General features: G+C 46.3%; 1 protein-coding gene across 1 annotated transcript in view; it reads left to right on the top strand.

Moving 5' to 3' along the window:
* The window catches only part of APBB2 (amyloid beta precursor protein binding family B member 2), a 324,017-nt gene that overhangs the window by 109,446 nt on the left and 201,437 nt on the right, over positions 1 to 13,134 (top strand). The window contains exon 4 of the mRNA XM_036031648.1: positions 9,688 to 9,807. Coding sequence (XP_035887541.1) covers positions 9,762 to 9,807 — 46 coding nt within the window. The 5' untranslated portion in view covers positions 9,688 to 9,761. The remainder of the gene's footprint in view (positions 1 to 9,687; positions 9,808 to 13,134) is intronic.

Below are 13,134 nucleotides of genomic sequence, written 5' to 3'. Positions count from 1 at the left end.
GTATTTTTAGAGGACTTTTTTTAATCCTGTAATGTTCTGAGGTTTCATCATAATTTTCCTTCATGTATACCTTTTTTCATTCATTGTGAAGATGTTTGCAGGGGGTGGTGGCAGGTAATTTTCTTCCCACAGTTTTCTGTATTCTCTCTTTTCCGGGACTCTTATTTTGCAGATGCTGGAGCTTCTGTGTGTTTCCTCCAACTTCCTTGTGGCACAAAACAGTCCCTGGTCTCTGTCCTTGTGCCGTGGTGTTGTCCTCTGGGGGAGGATAACATTTCCCTCTGTTACCTTCTAGCCCTTCCATGGATTTTTCATGTCTATGATCATAATATTAATTCTAGGAACTCTTATTCTCACAATATTTCTATTTTATAGCATCCTATTGATTTTTGCTTTATGGATACAATATCTTTTGCCCCCTTGGAGTTATCAATAATGTATACATGAAGTTGTTCCCTGCTCCTGGCATTGACTCTGTTTCTTCCCAAAGTTCCTGTTTGTCATGTTAGACTCTTTGTCACACATCCGGGGACCATTTGCTGTCTGTTTTAACTTACGTGGAGGCACCGAAAACTGATTGGAAGCTCCCTGTGTGTGAATGAGCAAGTTGCCTGGCTCTCCCTTTTGTCAATGGTGGCCTTACCACAGGATGACTTCCTTTTTCCAGAATCCCCATTTCTCCCTAGGGTTTGGTAACTGTAGGTCTCTTCTGGGGGGGCTGGTTAGTGTCTCTGGGAAAGTCCTGCAGTCTTTTCCCTGGCCATTCTCTAGGAAGTCAGCAAGGGAAGGAGCTGTGGGTCTCTCCCTTCAGAGTGTACACCTTCATCAGTCCTTGCTTTATGGTGCCTCCACCTAGTCACTGTTCCTAATGTCCCCGAGACCGGACTACACAGGTTTAGCCTTTGCAAAGGGCAGACATGCGATGGAAAGGGACACCACTGACAAGCTTCATGGCTAAGAAGGACCTCGGGGTTTACTCCTTATACTGTCTGGAAAGCAGTCCTCCAGTTTCCGGTGCCCCCTTCAGCCAGCCCCCGCTTTAAATGAAACTGTTCTTGAACTTGCACTTTCCCAAGGGTCTGTCCCCCATATTGCCTTGCTTCTTCTGTCTGTAGACATTCCAGTTTTTTTCTCTCCCTGCTTTGAAGATTCGCTCTTGTTTGGCTCATCTGCTTTCTATTTTCAGTTTTTCCCCCATTAATTTTCTCCTCTTACATTGTCTTTCTTCTTGTGAGTTTATCTCTGCCTCTTGCTTGGTGTCATTTAGCAGATGGAGTTTAGGGATGGAGTTAAGCACATGATTATAATCTACTACATACAACTGAAAATTCCTAATAATGAACTTTTGAGATTTGGTCTTTCAATTTAAATCCGTGGTTGTCTGGTCCAATAAAGAAGAGTTACTTAGTTTACTCTGGGATTCCATTTATTCTACTTTCCACTTTCATTCAGAGATTGTTAATCTCACTGTCAAAATGAACTAGGCATCATCCTTTCTTGATTTGAGTACGTAATAGCAAAAAGGGTCACTTACGTGTAAGGTATAAATCCCAAGTCTGATCTCACACCCGTTCACAAAAAAATAACATACAGTTTCCAACAATGTAAAGAAGAGACTTTTATCGCCTGGGGTTTTCTACAACCGTAATCCCAGTTGGGTCAATCTTTCTTCAATTTCCTACTAGTTTGACTTGAGTTGTGTCCACACTGGGAGATCATTCTTTCCTAAGACCCGTTCTGTCCAGTGGTCCCGGTTGTATTCTGCAGGACACTGAGTTTCCGTGAGGCGTCTCTAGATTCCACAGAAGTTGCTGGGCCGTGCGTGACGTCCTTCTCCACTCCTAGTACAAAATCACTCCAGAGTGACTCTCGCAAAACACAGAAGTCTCTATAATGTGCCGAAGGCCGACATTAGTGAGCAGGTCAGCACCGCAGCAGAATCGGGACCAGATATGCTCTCTCAGCGTTTCCCTTAAAGTTTCCTAGTACTCCAATGTTAACGGTAACAATGGATTGTTTTACAATGCTTCATATATTCTCAGGGTATATCAAGGATTACTATAAACTACTGTGGGTCATACTCAACCACTGTAAAGCAGAGGGGAGCCAATTCAAATTTTAAAGGTTTCAAACCCTGTCCTGCAGGGTTTGAATGAATATAGGGCGATCTGATCTGATTCTCAATCGAGAGTTTACAGAATCTTTTTTTAAAAAAAAAGGTTACCTCCACATGGTAGAATTAATATTTTTCTGTTTCAGACACCTCATGTTCTTTGTGGGTAAATCGAGACGGAGAGCGTGTCGAGGTTCTGAGAGGAAACATTTCTATTCGGAGGCCCCTGTTTTCCCCGCGGTGCGGCGGGTGAGGGTGCCAGGCATCTGCTGCCGTGTGAAAGCACACTGCAAGTGTCGCTGCCTCTGAGCAGCACGGAGGAAGCTCTTCTGTCCTTAAAACCAAAAATAGGCCCTCTCTCTCATTATCCTAACTCAAAAGATCATCTTTTTAATGAGATGGGTACATCCCTTGTGGTTTTCACAGATTTAGCGATCAGATTATGTAATGCGGAGCTCCGGTAAGACAGACAATGGGGATTTTACTGAGAGCTGAAGCAGCGGCGATCACTGTGTTCTTCTTCCTTCAGTGGACCTTTTGACCTCTTCTTCCTTGACTTTTCATGTATTATTTTTGATGATTCTCGAAGGGATTCACCTGTCTTATGTAACATATTTAACATGTACGCAGTTCTCATTGTATTTTAACTTCAAAAAATTGTTACTAGAGAGAAAAAATAATTTGCAGGAAGAATTGGATGTGTCCGGATTAGGCATAGTCTACTAACTTGTGCGAGACCACTCTGTGGAGTGTTGTGTATTGATCCGCTGGCTACTAGAAGAAGGAAAAATTGATACTTTGCTGATCTTAGAAAGTTCTCCCTGTGTTTTGGAAACTGGGGCAGGGACAATGAATAGAAGAAAGTAGAAGTATTTTAAGAGAAATAAGGTATATTAAAGTGCCCTGAAAATGGCTAAATAACGTAAGCATGTTAGTTACTATTACTACAAGAGATTAGCTTAAAATGAGAAAAAAAAAAGCCCACAAAGATTCAATAAAGAAAACTGGGAAAGAGAAAAGAAGTAACTTGGATAAGAAAAAGTGAAGGAAGAAACTGATGGGAATGTCATAATGGGGGGCGGGGCTTGCAGTTTAGTTTTTTCTTTTTAAATCTGCAAATGCACAGGTATTTGTACTTACTGTTTAAGCAGTTACATTAAGAACATTTATTAACCAAAAGAAAATTCTCATCAAAAACAATTTGAGGAAAATACTCTTACCCCACGAGGGGTGAGGAGCAGGTAGAAACCACCAGGCAGATGACTTTCTCGGCTCTAAATAAAGATGTGTGTGTCACAGAGGGTGATGTCCGGTGTTTACACTGAGCGAAGGTTTAATTTACATTTGTGGATGTCGTCTGAGTCTTTCATCTTGTTCTCGCTCACACCTTTGCAAGGTGGGCATGATTCACCCATTTTACAGACGGGGCATGTAAGGCTAATGGACTTGCAGGGTCACTCATTCAGCGACAAATCCCTCCCTTCTTTAGGTTGTGAGTTTATTCCCACATTTCCACAGGTACTTCCCATCAAAGCAATTGATGTGTTGCGTTTCTGGATATTCAGCTTGTTGGATTTCTCTAAAAGAAGTTCTTGTTAAATAACCGTGGTCACTTACAAGGCTGTATTTGTACTAAATGATTTCCAATGAGTTCTACTTAAGAGTTAGCATTTGAATTCTCTAAGAACCAAAGAATAAACAAACAAACAAAAAAGACGTCTCAACTGCCCAAACATGGGTTCAGAGTCTGTACACTGTGCGTGCTCTTCAGATCTTATCTGGAGCTTGGTATTTTAAGTTTAGTTCTCTTGTATTTTTTTATTTTATTTGGTTTCCATAGCTGCACTGAAGAAGGGAAAGTTTGGTACTCTGACAGCTATGAGACTTGAGTCTTAAGGGCAAGAGCAAGGAGATAACCACACCATTAAAGGCAGACTACATATCCCACAAAGCAGGGCAGTGCGAGGCCTTTGAGGAGCGGAGCACACAGCCCTGTGCACGGGGGAAGGCTGTCTGGCCTTTCTGGGCAGGGTTCATCTGGCCACCCCGCAGCGCGCACATGAAGCCAACCTTGTGCCTTGCCCCTCTGTTCCACTGATTTATCTTCCACTCAGATCCTGACTCTGCTTGTCTCTAGACCTGGATCTAGAACTTGGATTCACCTTTGGCTCTGCAGAGTGCTGTGCTGTCCTTGGTGCTTGAACTTTGGCAATTTCTCCCTTCTGACTCTCTGAGTGTGCTGTTGCTTTGACAGGAACTCCCCACCCAGCTCTCCTCGTGGTGGTAGAAACTCAACTTCTGCTTCATATCCCCGGGCCTGCTCCTCTTCCTCAGGGTCAGTGTTCTCATGTTCCAGGGGAGCGAGATTATTGCTGGTCATGCTGATGATCCCATGTCACCAAACAAAGATTAATTACAATCCAGATTCTCTGAGAAGACATTACCTTTCATCAAGATGAGAACAAGTCTCATTCACACCTTTGCAAGGTGGGCACGATTCACCCATTTTACAGATGGGGCATGGAAAGCTAATGGACTTGCAGAGTCACTTACTTATTCAGTGGCAAATCCCTCCCTTCTTTAAGTTTTGAGTTTATTCCCACAATTCTGCAGGTACTTCCCATGGGGGGGGAGGAGATTAATTCAGTATGGTTGAAAGTAAACCCACTTAAAAAAATTCTTAGGTGAGTAGTCCTTCAACTATTATGAAAATCTTGATCCCTCTGAATATCTTACTCCTTGAACTTCCTAAATAACAAGATTATACAGCATAATAACTGCAGAGTGATTCAGAGGATTATAGTTTAATGTTATAGAATATATTCTTTTTGAAGAACATAGCCAACTTTTTTAGTAGCTTGTGTAGTTTTCGTGTAAAAAATATGTTGCATTAAATAAAGCCCTTTTTAAAACATTTTGTTTACCTTCTGTTTTTTAGGTCAACAGCAACAAATAACTTAGGTAGTGACATTATGATATCATAAAAAGCTGGAAAGGGCGATAGTAGAATGAGTGGTTATTGACATGAAATGTTTATTTTGGGAGAATTCTCGGCATTTTTGCCCACGTCAGCATAATGAGAATTTGTAGAAGATGGAAGTATTAATGTAGCTGTTGAGGATTAATGTCCTTGTGGAGCATTTGTTAGTGAACATGTTATGGCTAGGACCACAAATGCAGCAATGGAAAAGTTGCATACTAACACTTGGTGGATTGGCGTAAGTACTCCTTTCGTCCCCTGGATGGCTTGCATTCAAGTGAACGGTGCACCGTTCTTCTGGGTCTCTCCGCATTCTTAATCAGGAACAGACAGCAGGATGGCAGCCTCAAAGAGTTGCTTCTTCCTTGAGGCCTCGCTGATCACATGGGCAGAAATTCTGGTTGCTTTCAGGACAGAGTTATTTTTTTAAAAATTGATTTTTTAGGTAGATCGGGGGTGGAGAAGAGACAGAGAGACAGAGAGAAACAAAAACTTCGATTTGTTGTTCCACTTATTTATGCATTCACTGATTGATTCTTGTACGTGCTGTGACTGGAGATTGAACCCATAACCTTGGTGTGTTGGAATGACGCTCTAACCAACTGAGCTGCCTAGCCACGGCTAAGCCCAAGTTTTTTTTAGCAGTTCAGGAAAAGAGGTCACATTACACACACAACAACAACAACAACAACAACAACAACAACATCCTGCCTACTCTTCCTCACTTTTGGAAACTTTATCATTAAAGTTGTTTGCAGACAATACCATGATGTGCTGCCGTGTGATGTGTGAAATGTGTTTAATATGGTCCCTCAAGCTTATGCGTCATAAAAGAAGTGGAATGATAAATAATATACATATACAATAGGACAAAACCAGAGACATGTAACGGAGTGAATTTTCAGATTTTTCACGAGAAGCCAGCTCCTTTTAATAGGCTTGTTATCACATTACTGTCCGTTGCCCCCGTGGGGTGAGCCCGAGCAGGTTGCGGTGTGGAGTGAGCATGTGGGAGGGGAGGCGCCACGCTGCTAGAGCAGCGATGTCCGGTCCTTCCCAGGAAGGACGAGAGGGAAGGCAGACAGATGAAAGTGGGCAATTTCTATTTCTTTGCATGCTCAAAATGTTCGCACCTACCTATTTTCTCGTTTAGGAGGCATTTTGTGTTTCATAATTTCATTCTTTCTGAATCCCCTTACTTAACACACACTATTTGTTTAGGGGTTCATAAAGATTTTCTTCTGTGCAGAGGAAAGGAGATGCAGTTGCGTGCGGTTTGCAGCTTGGCTTTGAATGCGTGAGGGTGGAAAAGGAAGGAATAGAAAGACCCTTTCTGTGCTCACTGTCAGAGGTGTCCAACCTTTTGGTGTCTCTGGGCCACACTGGAAGAAGAATCTTCTTGAGCCACACATTAAATACATTGTGACACATAATCACAGAAAATTCTCATAGTGTTTTAGGTAGATTTATGATTTTGTGTTGGGCCACATGCATAGCCATCCTGGGGCGCATTTGGCCTGCAGGCCACAGGTTGGACACTACTAGTTTAAGTGGTCTCCTTCATTGTGCAAACTCTTAATTTATGCATTGGTTTATCGATTAATTCTGTATTTATTGACTGCTTGTTGTATATATCCTTGCCCTGGGGATACAAAGTTGAATGGCCTAGTCCGTAGGCATCAAATGGCTCTGGAACCTTCTCAGTCCTGGCTGAACTGGGTGACGATGACATGTTTATCTAGAATTCTGACAGTGCTGTCATCTTCCAAAGATGGCCTGGGGATGTTTATGTCATGGAGCAGCCTCAGTTTCTGAGGTCACCAAGGCTGCCCGGAGAACGTAACACCTGTTCTTCAAGGCATTTTCCATTGCATTAGATTTTCTTGTGAACTTTGCTACTTTGGGCGCTGTTGGCGTACTTTCCAAGAACTAAGCCATCCCATCCACGTCTGTACTTGCCAGAACTCGAGGCTGAAGAGTGGGCAGGAGACTGGAGTGGGACGACATCACGCATGCGAGGAAATCTCAGGGGCAGGTGCTGCTGGCGACCCCACTCCCCTTCTTGCCTTTGCTTTCCAGTGCCCGACTCTATTTTCATTACACTGGTTGTGCTAGGAAGGGTCTTTGAATTGAAGCATCTTAAGAAGCCTTATGTTAGTTAGATAGAGGGTAGCAGTTTCACTTAATGAAACTACATGTGAACCTTTGGAAAGACTGGCACCGAAGCCTAAAGATCATTTTAAGAGCATTCTTCTGAATCTTTGCGTACACAGCATTTTTTGATACTATTAAGTTCTACTGTGGGTGTGCTTATCCCACAAACATCCCTTTGCTCCTTTGATATGTACTGGCGAATGTAGTATTTATTTTCATTTCAAAATGGGGCTGGACTACTTTAATTTGGGAAGGTAACATGCCAGAAACCAAGACTTTCAAGACCTGTGTCTCCAAATCATTTACATGTCAACTCGTTCCAGCAAAGGGTCTCACCAGCTGTTTTATCTACAACGTGGATGTCATTTGGTCTGTTGCCTCCAATGTCCCAGTGCTGTTGCCTGTGCACGCACTACAACCAGATTTGTCTGTATTCCCTCTGCTAAAATCAGAGGGTGCGGATTCTGCCTCCTCTTCAGGGCCAGCCCCTTCCTCCGGAGGCAGCCCCTTCCCCGCCTCCTGTGGGACCCATTCCATCCTTTCCTCCTCCCTCTTGTACTCTCAGCCTTTCTCTCCTGCTGATTCTTTCAGCTCACCTGGGTGGACTCCTGTCAGCACTTACCCCTTCCAGCAACTGTCCCGCTCCCCCTCCTCTTCCTCGGGCTCTGTTGTCTCTGCCTGTACCATTTCCCTGAAGCCGCGCTCAGTCAGGGTGGCCAGGAACTGCTGAAGTGTCACATCCAGAGGTCTGCTTTTCATTTCTTGTCTTTATTCATCTCATCGGATCTCATGGTACTTCTCCCTCTGCCTTTCCCCCTTGGGCTTACTCAACAGGTCTCTTTCCTCTGCTCGTCCTAATCCTCTCCTATCTGTGTTCCTTCCATGATGTCACCCACTGATGTAGTTTTTGCCATGTTCCGTGTAATGAACACTTAAATATTTTGCTTAGGTTTCTTCCCCAGGCATGATCCCCAGGGATACATGGTGCCCCTACCTGACTCTTCTACAGCTGTTTCTCATGCCCCACACTAGACCTGCATCTTCCTTGTTAAACTTGCTCGCTCTCCTGTATTCTCGGCCTCACTTGTCACTCCTGTCCCCCCACGTGTAGTCATTTCCCAGGTTGCTTTGTGTCTGGATGCTTCCCAAGCACTAATTCTTCTCTCCGTTCCCCTTTCCTACCTACTTCCACGGTCCTGGTTCGTACCTTTCCTCTCCCACCTGACAACCAAACTGGCCTTGTTGGCCTCCCTGCCTCCTCTCTGCCCCCCTTGAGTCCACCCAGAGACAGCAACGCGTGCGTCTGAAACACAGACCTCACCCAGCAGTGGCTGTCTGTAAGCAGGCGACAGTCGGAGATCTTGGAGGTGCGTGTAAGGTTATGATCTGGCCCCAGGCTGCTTTCTCCGCCTCACCCCACGGCACTGAATTACACCATGCGGTTTCTTACCGCTGCCCTTCCCCTCGTCTGTGTCCCATTACCAGCTTGGCTAAGTTCTGCCCAGCCTGAGGACATGCCTGCATGCCTTGTTCTGGGAGGCCCTCCCTGGCCTCCCCGTTTCCGGGCTCTGTGCCCCTGCTTGGCGTGAATGAATGTCAGTCACTGCCCATGTCTCACTGCCCTACGAGGCCCGCTGTGTGTGTCTCCAGGCCCCACTAGACTGTACGCGCCTTAAAGACAGAGACAGCGTCTTATTTATCTTTGTAGCTCCAATGTCTAGCATATGGCTTAGCATGTAGTAGGTGTTCAACATATGGTTTTTAAATGAAAAGTCAGTAATGACAGTAAATCAGCGCAATGCTTACAAAAATGGGCAGAATCATCTGTGCACAGTAGTCACCCTTGGGCGGCACGAAGGGGGCCGTGATGTTCTGGGCTTGCCGTGCGGCGTTCGGGCTGGGAAATTCACTGTGCGGGCCGCCTGCGGTACGTTTTCTCTCCTGTATTTATGTTACACGTCGAAAGCTTTCCTCAGAAATCAGTTTGACGTCTTATCTGCCCAATACAGGAAATTTCTTTTTTTTTCTTTCGAGCTTTAAGAGTTTTTACAGGATATTAGTTCAGATGTGACAGCGAAGAACCAAACTACAGCTGTTCCTTTCCGTGAGGGAAGAGGGGATGACAGAGCATGAGCGACCTGTGCGCGGGATGCCTGGCCTGCCAGAGGGGGCCTCCCCGAGGCCAGCCCTGACCGGTGGACGTGCAGTGACCTGCGCGTCTGTCACACTCACCCCAGGGGCCACGTGCTAATCCTCAGTGAGCGCTGGGCCTGCCTGCAGTAAGGGGGGGGGGACTTCAGCTCGGATGTGACCATGAATAATTCATAAATGGAGTTATCGGGAAATTTGTGGTCATCATTAGCATTTTAATGAAAAAAAAATGCAGTCATTATTCTCAATCTCTGTTTTGTTTCTGCTTTTGTCCCTCCCCCCACTGCAGCCAACCCTCTCAGCCTTTTCCGAGTACTTGGAAACGGCCGAGGCCCCTGCCGATCGATGTGCTGACTGGTCGCTATGGGCAGACGGTCCGCGGAGGCTCACTGTTGTCCAGGCAGCTCCTGTACGTATGGGACCGGTCTCTTCTCTCTCTGTTTTCCTTTAACTTTTCATTATAGCATATAGCCGGGTGTGAGCTGGTGAAGGTTTATAACATTTAACTTGACAGTGTTTAGAAATGCATGATAGTGAATCGCTCTCGGGTAAGTTTTTAATATTGAATGATGAGAAATATTATCTAAATTAGGATTTTAATAATCCTGCGGCCCTCTAAGACCAGGAGTGCATATCAGCAATCTTCCATTCCATGCATCCTGTCATAGAGAGGTTTTGGGGGGTTTTTTAGCTGTCCTTTTTTTTTTGGTCACATATTTAACATTCGCACCAATACGAATGCCATAAATTAAAAACATCTCCCTGTGATTGTTGTAGTTCTTTTGAAATAAAAGAAATTCGTCGCCCAGAAGAGAGGTCCTTTGGGTATGTCATCGTTGAGTACGTGTTAGGGAGAGAGTCCGCAATTCTTATTTCTTAACATTCTCCGAAGGGGGAAGCCCCGATTCCCTCGGTGGGGGTCTTCAGTGTCTCAGTGCCACGTTCCCCCGGCCACCGTTGTCAGGGTTGGGGTGGGGGGCTGCAGTCTCAGCCCTTTTCTATTTGGCACGGCCCCCTTGTCACTTAGGAGGAGAATGATTGCTGACCGTCTAGTTAATGATCTTTCTTATTTCTGGAAAGGAGAGTTTGTCTCAAATGTATTTTCTTGTTCCCTTTCATCTTTCAGCCTTGGGCCAGCAGCTGTTACAGATACTTATTTTTGTTGCTTCCCTCTGAATTTCTGGAATTTTGGCTTCCAATCAGGGGTGTGTTTAGGGTAATTTCCCAGAGTGCCTTTGCTCCCACATCCTGTCCACCATGATGCTTGTTCATATGCACCTGTAAGTCCCCCTCCCTTGCACAGTTCAGTTTTCTCTTTGTAGGAGAGTTCGAACCGCCCTCACATCCATACCCAGACAACCGCTTGCTTCTAACATCCCCCCAACAGCCAGATCGTTGGGAGCGGCAGGGGGAGGGAGAGCCCACGACAGCGCGTGGGTTCAGACCAGCCACCAGGGCTAGAGCCGCAGGGGTGGGTGGGACAGACAGCCTTTGCACACAGCCCTCACTGTCCTGTGTTACTCTGAAGTTAGCAGTTTTCACAGAGAGCATCATCAGAAGTTGTTGACACTTTATACTGCAGACCAGGGGCCAGCAAACTGTGACCCAGAGCCAGCCCAGGCCTGTCTTTGTAGGAGCTCACGGTGGCTTCTATAGTTTTAAGTGGTTGCATTTAAGATGGTTACATAGATACCTACATACTCTCTATTTTGCCTCTTGCCCCTTAGAGCCTAATATACCTTCTACGGCCTGGCCTGTTAAGAAAAAGTTTGCCTATCCCTGCTGTAGAAGAGAGTTGGAAGCCACGTTCTATGATCGAACCCTGTGAAAGTATCATTTGACCTACCCAAATGCCTATTTCATATGGTTTGCCCTAATACATATTGAGGAAATTCTTCTTTCACAGGGCTGAAATTCTAAAGTCTGGGCTCTTGGCACACACAAAGTGCATTTACCTGGGGAATCGCAGGTGTGGACGTGCTTGTTTTTCACCGTCTGGGTGAGCGAATCACTGCGCCTCTCCTGCGAGGAGCTCTCCAGTGGGCTCGTGGCCGCGGGGCTCCTGCTGTCCCGTAGTGGAGAGGAAGCTCTTCTTTTCCACTGGACTGATATTGTTCACCCCGAGTTTTCCGGAGAAAACTGCCTTTGTATCTTCCCCTGCCTGGGTGCAGGGACGTGCTGGCTGTCCTCAGAGACCCCTGCTGAGCCTGGCACCTGTGTGTCTTTCTGGTGGGAAGGTGGGTGAGTGGCTGCCTTTGCCATAGGCCACAGACCTGCAGTGTGACGCGTTGCTTGGAATGGCCTTGCCCGCCCCTGGAATGTGGTTCTCACCCATGTGCGCCTTCCGTCTCCGTTTCCATATCGTCGATCCCTTAGTCCAGTGCGTAACAGCCTTCACTGATGTTATGTGGTTTGTTTTCCACTCTCCCCTCTCCTTCTCCAGATTATTAAATAAATCTGCTTGTTGAAACTTCTGGCTGACCTTCTGTAGTGGCCACTCTTCCTGGTAGGAAACACGAACTCAGGTGCTCTGTGTCCCGTCACCTAAGACGAGAAATCTAAGTTGACTTGGGGCCCCTGGGCCAGGCCAGGGTCTGAACAGGGCCACATTGTTCCCAGGGAAGGAAAACTGTTTCGGGCAGAAACTCTCTGCAGTTTATAATTTTGTTATTAAGCGTAGTCGGAAGCATCAGCCAGGAGTTGGTAGGACATGCTGCTGTGCTCTGAGCTGTTCCTGAGGCTCGTGTGGCAACTTGGAGTTTAGATTTTCTTTCCTGCTGTTTCGGGATCACTGCTCTGCCTTTTGAGGCTGTCCCATTTGGGGACAGGACACTGTCCCTCGGCGAGTGTGGAATGGCACCCACTGAGCACCGAAATAAGCAGCAAGAGCGAGAGCTGGCCTCTCCTGACTTTTTAACATCTATTTGTGCTTATGTTAAGACGAGTTAAATTACCCTGGGGACTGTTCATCAGGTTGTACCCTTGGTGACTCTCCCTCGCACCCATCCGCTCCTTTGCGTGACTGCAGCCGCCGCTCTGACCCAGCCCTCAGGAGCTGGACCGTTGCAGCAGTCTCCAGGCCTCTGGCCTGAAGTCTCCCTCCTTCAAATTAGATTCATTCATACAAGCCGAATTAGTCTCACTGCTGAAGCTAGCTCCGATCCTGCCGCTTCCCTGCCAGGGAAGTTGAGTGCACCCCTACTAGTCCAGAAGGTCGCCCTGACATTTCAGTCCTCGGCATTTTCTTTCACTACTCTTGGAATACCCATTACTCATGATTAAGAATTGTTACTGTTACTGGTAGCAGCATTACTCCTCAGTAGATCTCTTAGGCCAGCCTAAATGGGTGCTCCTGCCGATGCACGCCTTTTGATTCGGGTCAGTGTGCCATCGCTCACGCGTGCCTCTCTCTGGAACGTGGATCCGTCTGTAGACAACCTGCTAAAACCCCACTCTGGCTTCAGGGCGCAGCAGAGGTGCCCTCTTTCCTAGGAAGCCTCGCTGGTTTCCCCTGTCTGGCAATACATGCCTCTGTAGCTCCCAACCTGACGCTTGTATCCCAAGTTACTCTTTATGTGTGCTTTGCTGAACCCTGACACTAAGCGTGTTCATCTCCCTTCTCTCTGTGTGTGAGGGCGGTGCTTTGTCTGTGGTCAGTGCTCACAAATGCGTGGAATCTCCTTGGGCTCGGGGGTGGCTCTGGATCGTCACTCTCCTCAGGGAGCCGCTGCAGAGC

Source organism: Phyllostomus discolor, chromosome 1 (assembly GCF_004126475.2).
Source record: "Phyllostomus discolor isolate MPI-MPIP mPhyDis1 chromosome 1, mPhyDis1.pri.v3, whole genome shotgun sequence".
In the NCBI taxonomy this organism is placed as follows: Eukaryota; Metazoa; Chordata; class Mammalia; order Chiroptera; family Phyllostomidae; genus Phyllostomus; species Phyllostomus discolor.
This window is presented reverse-complemented; position numbering and strand designations above follow the sequence as displayed.